General features: G+C 42.7%; 1 protein-coding gene across 1 annotated transcript in view; it reads left to right on the top strand.

The window, feature by feature from the left end:
• The first annotated feature begins 1344 nt into the window (after positions 1 to 1344).
• The window catches only part of DGKK (diacylglycerol kinase kappa), a 105496-nt gene continuing 92198 nt past the window's right edge, over positions 1345 to 14642 (top strand). Inside the window, exon 1 of the mRNA XM_019018929.3 lies at positions 1345 to 2142. Within this exon, the coding sequence (XP_018874474.3) occupies positions 1492 to 2142 (651 nt within the window). The 5' untranslated portion in view covers positions 1345 to 1491. The remainder of the gene's footprint in view (positions 2143 to 14642) is intronic.

Genomic DNA, 14642 nt, shown 5'->3' with positions numbered 1-14642 from the left:
AGGTCAGTGTCCGTTGGCAAAAGAAGAGGGAATAGTGGGAGATATGGTCTGGGAGTAGATGGCTAGAGAAGGGGCTGCAGAAAGAAGGCTGCTACCCACAACTGCAGCATTATGTGTATGGGAGATAAATTCACTTGTCATATTTCAAATCAGGTTTACAGGTATTTCTCCCCCGTCCGCTCCCCCCACCCAGCTGTGGCTTAACAGGTAGTCTTCTCAAATTTTAATTACAACTGGTAATATATTGGCGTCTAAAGTCTAGGTCTGACTAAGATGATGGTTTGTATGTATGTGTATGTGACTATAACAGAAAGAGCTTCTAAAGTCTTCCCATGTGGTGGGAAAGGTGCTGCGCTAGGCATCAGTCGTTCTCTTCGCAAGAGAATCTCCCATCTCTAATGTCAGACTGCTTCAGGAGGTGAAAAAGGTGTGGGTGTTGCAGTGAATTTCCCCAGCCCAAGACACACACACACAGACACACACACACACGCGCGCGCGCGCGCGTTAACAAGTTTGCGGGGGGGGGGCGGAAAAACAAACTCCTGCCGATGGCTGGGAAATCCAGCTAAAAGCACAAGCCAGGCTCCTATGGCATAGGCGAGCCAGACAGACCCCCAGATAGCCTCAGCTCCCGAGCGCGAAGCCCAGCTGCTGCTGGGGCACTCTCGACTTGCTCTCGGGGAGGCTGCAGGCTGCGGAAAGCCGGGGCGCCAGCCTCCCTCATCACACTCCTTTCCCGAATCACCTCAAACTCTGTACCCAACGGCAAAGCTCAGAAATGCAAAAAACCGAAGAGGGTCAAATTGTACTTCAATCCAAAGGAGGCTGAACACACGCCCCCCCCCGCCCCCCCCCCCCCCCCCCACACACCATGCCGCTTAATTTCTTTTCCCGGCTTAGATAAAAAGCATTACTTGCCCATCGAGGCTTGGAGATGGGGGGCAAGAGGTTGGTCCGAGGCTAAGCTCACCTGCTGCTGAGGTGAGAGAGCAGACACAGGATGGAAGCTATTCTGACCAGCAGCTAAGTGGTTGGGGGATTGCAAAGACCCTCAACTTCGCCTCCGGCTTTTTTTTTTTTCATTCGTGTCACTAAAGGGTTAAACACGGCAAGGCTCCAGCCCGCCCCCCAACCTCCACGCCGCTCCACTCCCCCTCCTCTTTTTGTCTCTCCCCTCCCCTCCCGCGCGTCGCTAGGAGGTCATCAAGCGCTCTGCCCAGTCCGCGTTCGCAAGCCCCTCTGCTTCCCGCCCATCGGACCCGTGGCTGCTTACGAAGAGGTGTGCGCTCACTGAGGGGCGTGTTCCAGCATAGGGAGACGCTGAGCGCCCACGGGTTAGACCTCAGAGCCGAGCCAGCCATGGAGTGGGATGGGGGAAAGTTTGGCACCCTGCGAGGGGCTGCCGGACTGGAGTGGGCGGGGCGCCCGAGGGTACTTTAGCCTTCCAGGCTTAGGGACTCAGGCTGCCCAGACCTGAAGCGGTGTGCGGCCATGGACCGCGGAGCTGCCGCGGCCCAGGGCACTGCCCCGCCTCAGGATGGAGAGCAGCCCGCTGAGTCTCCAGAGCCTCCGCCGCCTTGGCCGCCGCCGCCACCACCACCGGCTCCGCCACCGGCTCCACCACCGGCTCCGCCGCTGCTCTCCGAGGCTTCGCCAGAACCCATACCAGAGCCCTGTCCAGAGCTTGCTCCAGGTCCCTGTCCAGAGGCGACCTCAGAATCAGCCACAGAACTGTACACAGAACCGACCCCAGAACCAGCCACAGAGCCGGCCTCAGAACCGGCCCCAGAACCTGCCACAGAGCCGGCCCCAGAACCTGCCACAGAGCCGGCCCCAGAACCGGCCCCAGAACCTGCCACAGAGTCTGCCCCAGAGCCGACTCCAGAACCTGCCCTAGAGTCGGTCCCAGAGCCGGCCCCAGAGCTGACTCCAGAAGTTGCCCCAGAGCCGGCCCCAGAGCCGACCCCAGAACCTGTGACAGAGCTGGCCCCAGAGTTCTGCCCTGAGGCGGCTCCAGAGTTCCGTCCAAGTCCAGCACCATGTCTATTGCAATGTCCGGTGGACACTCGAGAGAGAGGTCTAAAGACCTCGCCATCGCCAAAGCCATCGCCCAGAACGCCAATGTCGTGGTCCAGAATAAAGGTAAGCAAAAGACCCCCTGAAGCGGGGAAAAGAAGCAAGGCGAAGTCAGATGGCTATGGAGCCCGCGGGACTCCGGGTACCCCTTACATCCCGCTTGTCTGGCACTGGCTGGCCAAGATGCTGAGAAAGATGCAGGGATGGGGAACCCGGGGGAATGGGAAGGGGTTGGGAGGCGGGAAGCAACATGTGGGAATCGAGAATGGGCTGTTTGGGGCTAGAAACGGGGGTGACAGCAGGGGTGGGAATCGGAGCAGTTTTCCCCTTGAAGAGAAGCGACAGTGCGGTGAGCGCCAATATCTTGAAAGAGAGGAGGAAGATACCCTCGGGGAGCGCAAGAGACCTGGAGAAGTGTTTGGGGCTGGCCCCGAATACATAGCGGACGGATTGAGTGGGGGCGGTGGGACACACCTCTTAGCCGCGGTCACTGCCGCAGAGGCCCAAGCTGCGGAGCCTTCGCCTGCTTGGCCCCCTCCCTGCCACTGGGGAGGGGGCGCCTCAGCTGGGCGCAACTGGCGGCGCTCCAGGGAGGTGCCCGGCGCCTCTGCCGGCTGCTTCGAGCTGGTACTCCTGGTGAGGACGAGGGGATGGGCGGCGCCCACGCGCACTGCAGGGGAAGGGCAGGGTTCTCCGGGAGGAGGGGGAGAGCATGCGTGTGTCGAAGCCACCATTCCATCTGTCTGCAGGATTTCCCAGCAGGTAGGTGCAAACGCAGTGATAGAATGTTGCGCAGCGTCACAAACGGGGCAACTGGCATCCCGCACCAGGGCCAATTGGAATGGTACAGGAGTCCTGGTTTAGAGACACAAAAATAGGAGTTGGGATTGCAGAACGTGTGAAGGGGAACCTTCATCTCTACCAGTCTACCGCGACGCCTTCTAAATCGTTACACTTAGCCGGGAAAAGATGAGTGGAGAATCTTCTGGCACTCGCCCAAGGGGAGTAGGGAGGAAAAAGGTTTTCGTGTTTGCCTTGGACCCTGAAACCCCGTCTGCTCTTAAGCGGGAGTATGCCTGTCTTTCCTGCTTTCTCCGCACTCTCCCTACTCTTCCTTTCCCCTAAACTTCGTTCCACAAAACTGAAAACCAGGATAATGCACACACACACCTCAATTTAGCTTCCCCTGCAGGAAAACATACACACACGCGCGCATTCACACACACACACACACACACACACACACACACACACAAACGAATAACACAACACACGAACAATACCGGTCCATCCTGCTGCCTAGCAGACCATAAGGACACGGCTCAGGAACCCTTCTGCTGTGGACCGCACACTTATAGAATGTAGAATGCAGGAGGGGAGGGGGCAGAGATTGGCATCACGAAATGGAAGCGTTGGTTGCTTCCTGAGTTCTTAGTAGGAAGGCTTGAGTTTGCAAAATATCTGCAATGACGAATAACTGAAAAAGAAGGCTAAAATGAAAAGTTTCACAGAGAAAAGAAAGTGCAGAGGTTTAAAAATAAATAAAACAGGACGGTGGGAGACTCTGATAAGTTTTTAAAAATTCAACACCCTAGCTCTCACCAGGGGATGTATCCCTCCCCTTCCTGAAAATACCCTTTCCTGCAGTGATCTTAAGAAAGGCAAAGTTGGGGTGGCTAGATTTGGGAGCTCACCCTCACCGGGTGATTGATCTTGTCTTTTTGGAAGAGTTTGCATTAAGCTGGTGGGAAAGAGACAAGCAGGAATCACCTGACCTGTGGCCATCTTAAGCGAAATTTTGGGAACATGGCTGTGAAACTGACACGTGGGGACGTAATACCCAGAGAATGCATTTCCCCTTTGGCCTCTGGAAGGCTGACTGGCGACCAGGACCCTTCCCCCAGTGAAAAGCATCCCCTGCTCCCAAGCGAAGGCATCTCCTACCTGTTTGACAGGAAAATGTCATTGCCAGACAGATGAGGAAGATTAAGGTAAGGGGAATCAGATTAGTTTCCTCTGCGTAGTGCCCACTCAGACGTGCTGGCTAGCTGACCCACAGACATCTGGCAACACTGGCAGGAGATCAGGATCCCAGGGGTTTGACTTTGCCCTTAGTAGAGCCAGACATTTGTTGAATCACTTATCTGTAGAATGGGGTTAAGAACCACTACCATCCGTTAAGAAGGCCATGCAGATTAACTAATCAGTGGCTCTGGAGAATTTTGAAGGATGTAAAGGATCTAGGTACGTGCTCAAATTAAATTGCTTGGAGCCAAACCCTTTTACAACACCCTCAATGTTGCTATGCAATTGCTCTCTGGTGCAGCTGGGAACATCTGATCTTCAGTGATAGGATCATTCTCTCCTGCATCTTCCTCAGACAAATGGCACCTGCAACCAGCTGGCTTGTATCTTGACATTCAAGGCAAACAGGTTGTCATCTTAGCTGGGGTGATGTTGTTTTCAAACACTGCCTCCTCGAGGCAAGCTTGGGGGGAAACAACTGTGCAACATGCACAGGCGTGCACACACCCCTACCACACACATACTATACATATGTGCGCAAAATGTCAGGGAACAAAACAAAATACAGGTCTCATCACGCAATGAAATCCTCCATAGCAAGCATGAAACTATCCTGATAATTCAAAGGATGAAATGAGCAAAACCAAGTGTTTGAATATGACTGCAAGTTTCTCCCAGATAATTTTGTTGACTGGTATTGTAGCAAAAAACCAACATCTTTCAGCCTTGTAGTCTGCTCTTTTTTGGAATTTCAGGAAAGTTTCAGAACCTGCAATTGACTAAGAAAAGGGGGCTCATGTTTTCTTTTCAAATAGCTACCAGGCTAACACAGTCAGTCTGTGAACCAAACATGTCTATTTCTTTCCTTTCTAAAATGTTTCAATTCCCAGGAAATGAGCCATGGTCTCCCACCTGGTGGCAGCAAGTGTAAGTAAGGATGTGTGAATTGGTTCTTTAGCAATGCTATAACTCTCTTGGGGGAGGGATGGGGCTTATGTGAAGTAGACCATGTTTCTTTCTCTCTCATCAGCTGTGCTTGAAGAAAGACAAAATTTTGTTTATTCATTGGGTTTTGACCAGCTATGAAGTGAAAATCACATCATACAAATGATTGATGAAAATCTGGGGGGAGATACACTTTCATGGCTTTTGGGGGAGATAAAAGGGGTCTGTGTATCCCTCCTGATGACTGCACAGTAATAACCATTATCCTCAAACCATATCAGTACAGCTTTTATGCACAAAACTGATATTTTTGTACATTTTCTTGCAAAATAGCAAGCATTTGTTTATATGATATCTGGTGATTCCTATCAGAATATTTTATTAGTGATTTCTGAGCTTCTCAAAAATAGGGGTGGCCTTTCTCAGTGCCTAGTTCAATGCAGCCCTCCTTGATTTTGCTTAATAAACACTTGCTGAAGCTTGAAACCTATCCATTTCCAGCAATGTAGAGGCTGCTGCTGTGAATGAATAAAAATTTGTTCTCATTGGTTTCAGAGTGAGAAGTAAATACTTATTTAAATGGCATGGAATATATAGCCCTTAAGGAAATACAGTCAATCTTTCCATTTTCAGAGTGGTTATTGGAACTATAATTAAGAAGCAAATTACTAACAATTTTTTTAATGGCTTGGAAAGTGTCCTTATCCCATGCAGTCCCAGCAGCAGCAGACTAATAATGATATTGTTAGCTTCAGGGGATAATAAATTTTTTTCCTAAGTGAACAGAGTATCTGCAGTGACTGTAAACAGATTTGGGATTATAGATTCAGATGTTTAACCTGTTGAAGGTCAGAATGAAATTACTTTCTTTTCTCTTCAGTTTTTCCTCCCTCCTTGCCAAGCTTTGATGATACCATCTGATTTATTTGGTGTATTCTAATGGTTCCTAAGCAGTCACTACAGGGTGTTCTAGAAAAGATGATGAAGTATTGGTCAGTGGTCTTTAGTTTCTCAGAGTACAATTCTTATGCATTTATTAAAATCTCCGACTAGGGTTTCTGCAGATCTGCAGCCCAAAGGGAAAGTGCCTCCAAGGAAAGGCAAAAAAAAGAAAAAAAAAAGAAAAAGAAAAAAATATCCATAGAAACCAGGAAACCATTCAGGGGTATTCTAATAAGGATTATATAGTTCCTTCTGCTCCTGTAGCACTTTACAGTTTACAGAGTGCTTGCCTCTGCATTATTAACCCTTTTATTTCCTTGAACAAGGCAGCAGGTGGGGGAGGGCAAAAATAAAACTTGACAGCTTATAGGATGTAATGATTGAATTTTCTATTGTAGATTTTTAAAAAAATCTGACATATGGCCTTTTGTGATACATAGGATGCTCATTTGTCTAAGAACAGTCTTTTAGCTGACATTTCATCAGCTCTGAATTTTTTTCCAAAGCGGTGGTTGTTGCTCCACTTCTGATGCTCCCAGAGGGGGCCAGCATAGAAGAGGAGCCCGAGAAGAAACGAGAAGAGGCAGAGACCCTGAACCGATTACTCACAAAGACCTTTTTTTGTTGGTGTGTGTGTGTTTTGTAAAGGAAATAAATTGAAATCCTGCTAAGGATAGGGTGCCCGACCTTTCCAAAGCCCACCCACTGTAATTCTTTCAGTGGAAAAAAAATAATTTTAAAGGAAAAAAAAAAGCAAGCAAGCAGCCATTCTAAAGGGAGATGCCCCACCCTCACCAAAGCAAATAGAGCTCATTCTCAAAATAATAAAAACAAATTTATGAATTTTAAAAACGAAAAGAAAGGGACAGTGACCCCAGATAATGAAATTTATCTCTCCTCTGAAAATTATTTTAAGAAAAAAAAGAAACAGCTTCTAAAAGGAAGTTCTCCTCACCCTCATCAAAGCCCATGGAACTTATATCCCCCAAAGAAAAATTTTAAAATGAAAAAAGAGAAATCATCTTAAGTTAAACAGTATTTCTAACCTTAAAATATTCATGAAATTTGTAAACTTTATTTGACTTCATGGCTCATGCTTAATCTCTTGAGAAAATTAAGGGGGCAAAAATAAAGGGAAGGTCCACCAACCTCATCAAAGCTTCCTGACATTATTTTTCCCGATTACATAAAATGTGCAGAGGAGGCAAATCCTTAGAGATGGAAAGGAAATGAGTGAAGCAATATGGGAGGTGGAAAAGGGGATGATGGCTAAAGAGTACGGGGTTTCTTTTGAGGGTGATTAAAATGTTCTAAAATCAGAGAATGGTGATGGGTGCACAACACTGTGGATACAATAAAACCCACAAAATTGTATATGTTAAGATGATGAATTTTATGGTATGTAAATTACATCTCAATTTTTAAAAATAGTTCAAAGAAAGATACCATCCCTCTAACCACAAGATAAAAAACCTATTATTCTCCCAAAAACAAAAAACAAACAAAATTAAAAAAAGGAACTAAAAGAAAGGGAGATCCTCTTAAAGGATCTTCAACCTCGCCAAGGATAATAACCTTTATTTGCCACCCCTTCAATTAAAAAAAAAGAAATTAAGGAAAACAAACAAAAAAATGAAATCTTTTTAAGGGCAGATATTCTCAAAAATCATAAAAGTTAATGAAATTTACGAATCCTCCCCTCTAGATACACACATTTTAATTAAAAAAAGAGAAAGAAATGTTAAAGGATAGGTCCCTGACTATACCAAATCTCCAGAATTTTTCATTCCAAGAAGCAGGCGTGCGGGGGGTGCGGGAGGGAGGGACAAAAGAAATACCACTCCTCCATGACTAAAGAGCATAAACCTTATTCTTAAAATACAATTTTTTTTAAGATTTAAAATGAAATTAAGAATGGAAGGGTATATGTGTTGGTGAAGAGGATATTACTAATGAAACAAAAACAGAATCCTCTTAAAGAGAAGAAGTACTTCAATGTCACAAAGACCCATTAATTTTTCTGTCAAAACACAACCAAAAAAAAAAAAACCGATTTTTTTAAAAGAAGAAAAAATGAAAGAAAATCCTTCTAATGGGAGTTGACTCAAATTCACTCAAAAACTTTATTCTTTTTATTTTATTTATTTATTTTTAATTAATTTTTAACTGATGCATAATAGATGTACATATTTTCAGGGAACATGTGATAATTTATTTATATAATTTACCAAAAGATTTATTCTTAATATAGAATTTTTGTAATTTGAGAATAAATAGAAAAGATAGGTAGGGGAGAAACACAAAGCCAAGAAAGTCCTCTTAAACAAAAGTATTCTCAGCCTCAACAAAGCCCCTTTTTTTCTCAAAACAAGCAAATACATTTAGAATTAGGGGGGGCAGGGGAGGGAAGAACATGAACAGTATATTTTAAAGAGAAATATTTTTCTTAAGGAATGAAGATGCCCCCAAACTCACCAAAGTCCTTGAATATTTTTCTGAAAACAAAAAAGAAACAGAAGGAGAGAGGGAGAAAGAAGGAAGAGAAGGGAGAAGGAGAGAGAGAAACAGAGAGAGGAAGGGAGGGAGGAGGGGAGAAGGGAGGGAGGGGGAAAGCCGGACGGGTAGAGAGGAGAGGAAGGTAGGAGCAGGTAGGGAGAGACTGAGATAGGGAGAGGAAAAAAGAGGGAGAGAGACAGAGGAAGGGAGGGAGCCAGAGAGAGAGACAAAGGGGAGAGGTGGAGAGGGAAAAAGAAAGAGGGGGAGAGAAGGGAGGAGAGGGAGAGGGGGAAAAAGAAAGAGGGGAGAGGGAGGAAAGGAGAGGGAGAGAGGAAGGAGGATGGGGGGAGAAATGTGAAGGGAAGGGGAAAAGGACTAGGTAGGATAGAGTGAAGGTGGTAGAGAAGGAGGGGTGGGAAAGAGGAAGAAGAAAATTAACAAAGGGATTATTTTTTAAAGGATCATAGAAAGAAATTCTCTCCAGGAAAATGCACCAACACCTTACTGCAGACATTGCGTATTATTCCTGATGACTACCCTCTCCATCCCCCACAATAAGGAAAAAAAACACACACACACACAAAATCTCTTTCTCAAGCTTCTTCAAGGTGGGGAATGTGCATGTGGGGGTGGGGGTGGGGATGTACCCAATCTCACCCTATCCCAGGGACCTTATTTATCTTTCAGCCTTCACTGTTTTATTAAAAAAAAAAAAAAAAAAAGCAAGGAAAGGAAAAGAAAATCTTTCCAGGAGAGATGTCTCCCATTCTAATTTTTCCCAATAAACTGTTTCTTTTAAAGAAAAGGAAAGAAAGAAAAATCCTACTAGGGAGGGCTCCCCAGCTTCATTAAAACAAGTTGCCCTTGTAGGTCCTCTCCACAAAACCTATTTTTTAATGGAAATCCTCCAGACCTAAAGAGAGATGCTCCCCCACCTCCACCAAAAGCAATGAATCTTTTCCCCTGGAGATTTTTAAAGAAAAAAATCTTCCATTGTAAGAGGAGATACCTTCAACTTTACTAAAATCAATGGACTTTATTCCTCTCCACATCCAAGAGGAGAAAAAAAATATTTGAGGAAAAGGGAAGAAATCCTCCTAATCTAAGGCAAGTTGGCCATAATCCCTCCAACACCATTGAACTTTCTTCCTGAGATTTTTAAAAAGAAAAAGCAAAGACAGAAAAAAAGCCTCAAAAAAAAAAAAAAAAAAAAAAAGCACTCACTTCCCCCACAGGCTCCACAGATCTGAAGTGTTGTACAAAGAAAAGGTACTATCCCTCTCAAATGGCACCAGTGAACTTTACATTCAGCACTAAGGCTAAAGGATGATACATTTTAATCCCAGGCTGGCTTCCCGCTGCCCCAGTCTATTTCTGGTTACCTTCCCCATCATCCAGGTAGGCAACACTCCCAAGAAAGGCACTGTCCAAAAGAAAAAGAATTAGGAGGCAAACCTTCTGGGGAAAAATCATACCTCTTTTCCAAACCAAACAAATGATTTGGGAATTCGCTGCGTCATTGTTCCCATCTAACACTACAGAGAATTAAGAGTTGATGATAAACTCAAAAGCAGTGACACTCTTGCTATTAACTACCAATTAGTCAGACACCCCTACCTAACAGGGAAGGACCCTTTGTCCCTTCACCAACTCAATAATGGAGGTGATCCATCCTCCATTATGTTTCATTATGTGCTGGCTTTGATGTCTGTTCCTGCAGGGCGATAAAAGGGCTTGATTTTCACAAATCCATAAAATTTGCAAATCATATTTATAAGCAGAGAGTAAGACTCAATTAATGTTTTCCAAATTTTAAAATTCATTTATTTCTTTAAAACGTAAACTGATACCTGCTCCCTATGTGCTATGCGTTTAGCATTGTGCTAAGCACTGAGGATTCTACAGTGAACAAAACCACATGGATGAGACTACCTTTAAGCAAAACTGGGAAATGAGAGACTCAATTACCAAAACAAATATGCAGTTGGTGGTTATTTGTTTTACCAGATGCTTTGCCAAGGTATTCACTATTAATAGTCAGTTCTCTCAGCATTCCTCTACTTAAACTAAAATTCAATGTAATAAAATAAAGGAATGCATGCTAATTTCAGAGAATGTAGAAAATCAAGAAAGCTTCTAAAAAGTAAATAAAACTCATCTAGTACCCCACCACTCAGGGATAATCACTGTTAATATTTTGCTATATTTTTCATTTATTTTCTGTGAATATTTGCTTATAGTCTTCTGTAGTAAGACTTTGGGGAATGCAGAATTGTGTCTTGGGCTTCACCCTGCCCCAGTCACAGCCCCACACGCTTAATTATTAGATCGTGTTCATTATTCTACCTTGGATTTAGGAAACACTTGTTCATTTTAGCTTAAAGTTCATCTAGTCAAACTCCTGTCTGATCTGATTGTTAAACATATGCTTGAATCACAACCATTCAGGGGCATATTTGCTGTGTGAAGCAATAAGTATATAGATTTTATGTAGACACAATTGTTGCAGTTGCTCCCATATACAAATGCAGTTTGATCTCACATTTACTTACTGCACTTTTTTGGACACTTAGATTTTATTTGTCCAGTTAGCTTTTGTGACTTGGCCTTGGAGAAGGAGATCCAGAACAAAACCAACCTTATCTTCCCACTGTTAAATTCCCAAAAGGAAAAAATCTAAATTTCTGAGTCACTTTTAACTATATGCCAAACAAAAAAAAAATTAGTGATGGCTTTGTCTCTTCAACAAGAAGTTACAGCATTATGCTAAACTGGGTATGCCATACCCAGAAGGGAAATAAGAATATATGAGGACATTATCCACAATTATAAGGAAATAGAATATTCAATTCATCCAGCTTTCATTAACCAAGTGTGATCAAAACTTGAGAGAGTTAATAAACTGTATACAACCCAACCAAGGCTGAATCAGTAATTTAAAAGGGAAGTGTAATGCATTATTGAGTAAGATCAGAATCTTCAGCCTGGTCAGTAGCACTTCAGAGATTTTCATCTTCCAAAGCATTATAGGCATTTATTGTTTAAGCCTCTTGCTTTAAAGAGCCTGTAAAGGAAATATTGGCCCCTGAGGACAGGGATTCTTACCCCTTGTTTCCCTCAAGCACGTGTAGGATACTGAGAAATATGCTTAATGCTCCCCACCCACCCGCACATCCAGAGCTTTGCAGTGTTCTTCTGAAACAAGAGGCAATAGGTCTGAGGACTGAGCCTTTTCCCTGCCTCCAAGAGTAGAGGGGAATGAAAGTATGGCTTGCAGGACTAAATCCCGGATGTTCATTCATTTACCTTCTCCTGCAGCAAATGTCTCTACCTTTTCTCTTCTGGGATTTTGCAGCTTGATGCAGGAAATGAAAGGTACCTGCTGAGCAAAAATTGTTAAGCTCCTTGGCTGTCAGTAAAGAGACTTGAAACCCAGAAAGTTTTCATGAACTCTGGGCTCTGTCAGTTGAGCCCTCACTGTCCTGAAGTCAGCTCCAGCATCATGGTGATGTCCTCTGAACCCCAACTCTCAGAGTAGTTTCTCAGTTCCATTTTATAATAAACTTGGTTTTTAATTTTCCCTTGATAAGTGTCACTTGCATTTATTATGTACATTTAACATATTATTTCATGGTTTATTCACATCACTGTGCATGTCTCTTGCACTATAGAGGAAAATATGATGTAGCTTTATTAAAACAGCTAAGTGTAAACAATAAAGAGGATAGTAAATGAAGCTGCAGAACAAGATTCTTGATTTCAGAAAATTAACAAGTTGGTACCCTTCTCACTAACCTCAATTAATGCTTACTGTGACAATTTCCCTCCTGCAGAGCTTGAGTAAAACAAGTTTTCTCTTACCCAGAATTCGGATATTGCTGTCCCTTTCTTCCCTACCTCACCTCTAGTGCAAACTACTTAACTCTCTTTGACTGTTAAGACTAATTAAAATGATAATTTTGACATTGTTATGATCTCTGCTTGAATTTACTTAACTTGGTGACTTTTTTTTGTTTGTTTTTTTGGATGTGAGAGCTTCACTTTGGTTTCACATGGAATCAAAGCACCCATTAGTGGTTCTCTTCATGGTTTTCTTATTATATTCCTTCTCACTTATGAGTCCTCTTTCTAGAAATTCCTGAAAAAGCCTTACTTTGCCTTTCCACAATTCCTTACTGGCACTGAACTTTTTGAATTTCTCTGTCTTTTTTTCTAATGATGAAACACAAAGGTAGACCTTTGAAACAGCTTGAAAGGTTGTTTTTTTGTGTGGGAAGTACTTTGTACTCAGTATAGCAGGGCATTATTGTGACCTACTCACAAAGTATCTGCTCGTCTGTTAAGTGTTCAATAATTAGGTACTTGGTGTTTTAAATGCTTTATAATATGATACATATTTGGAGGATTGTTACATGGGCATTTAACAGTGTTTTACCGTATTTGAAGAAATATTGGGACTTTTAGATGTGGTGGGAATGCATTATCGCTTTTCCAACCTAAATAATGGAACAAAGGTTCCTACAATTCAAAATTCATCATCCAACAAGTTTTCAGAGATGGATTAGGTGCAGATATGAGAGACTGCCTGACAGCAAATTCACTTTGATGTAAGAAGTTTAGGGGAAAAAATGAAGAAGTTGTTTGAGGAACGTAGGAACAATATATCCCCCTCAAACCCGGAGAGAAAACTGGTATTAAATTAAGCAGTGACAGTGAAAAGTATCAGTAGAAGTGAAGTTATACTTGAATTGGGCAGGTGAGGCCAGGGCCGGGGAATCATAGGGTACTGATTGAAAGATTGTAAAAAATAAAGTAGATGAGGCAAGTCCTATTGAAATTTTAAAGACAACAGATTCCCTGGCAAGTAGACTCAGAAAAATAAATAAACACAACCGACAAAATTTTGTATATCACCTGATTAATGTTGTGCAATCATTGAAGAGCTGTTGATTAGTATAACATGGCTGAAGTGGAGGGTTGGCTGATGGGGCATATAATTAAAAACTATCCAGCTTTCAATTTATTTGTATGCTAAATTCCAATTTAAACTACAAAAGCTAAAACGGGAGAAAATAAATGTATTATCTAGTATCCTTTTCCTACTGTTTCAGGCCCTCTTTTATCCACATTACATGGTTACAAAAGTCTCATCTGTTTTCTCTATGACATTTTTTCCTATTTCATTTCAGTGTTTTCTATAGTGGAAATAAGAAACCATGATGAAAATCCAGTGAAGCCTTTTATCTTCAGTATTATAGACCCATAGAATGTCCTGGAAAGAGCCTTTGGGGGTCAGGTAGTCCAGTGGTTTTAAAACCTTTTTAGCAGTAGAATCTCATGTTTTTCTCAATGAAATAATAAATGAAAGCCAGACACTTAACATAAAACATGCAGTATTTTATCACTCCTCTTCTATGCTAAAATGGGTTTGTAAATAACTTAGCTTCCCAATTGCTTATTTTAGGCTAAGAGGAGAGTGTGTTTGCGCTCCCTGTTTATTACTAGCTCCTTAGCAAGGAGGCTGGTGATGCAGGAGCACATGGGACCAACAAGAAAAAGAAAAAGAAAGAAAGAAACAAGTCAGGGTTTAAATTTTGGCCTGTAATATTCCAGAAGGTAGATCATACTTTCTCGGAAACATGGCCGTTCTCTCAAGTTTCTTTCTTCCCTCCTCCTAACCTGGAATGTGTTAAAACTATCTCATAAAGTGGGTTGTCATAATGCACACTGTCTTTGCTTATAGGTCTTTATTATTTTTGGGGATTGTGTTCCTGACAAAGAACACTACACCAAATAAACTGTAGATATAACTAAAAATATGTGGTAAAAGCTAGTATATAACTGTAAGCCTCTGTAATCATTTAAAGCAGCAAAATTGTTCCAAGTCCTATAAAATAGGCATAAACGTACCATCCACATTGAATTTGTAAGGGGCCTCAGTGTACTATAAACTGTACATGAAGCACATAAAAGAGCTAATTCTACATAACTTTAATCCGTTGTTTATTATTTATTTAGAATTTACACTCTGCCTGCATCCAGAAAAGATACGAAGTATCTTACAAAATCAAATGCACATAAAACAGTACAATTAAGCACAGATAAAAACAGGACAAAGCCAGTTCAAAGCAAGGGTGAATCAGACCTAGAACAAATGT

The sequence above is a fragment of the Gorilla gorilla genome, chromosome X (genome assembly GCF_029281585.2).
Source record: "Gorilla gorilla gorilla isolate KB3781 chromosome X, NHGRI_mGorGor1-v2.1_pri, whole genome shotgun sequence".
Classification (NCBI taxonomy): Eukaryota; Metazoa; Chordata; class Mammalia; order Primates; family Hominidae; genus Gorilla; species Gorilla gorilla.
This window is presented reverse-complemented; position numbering and strand designations above follow the sequence as displayed.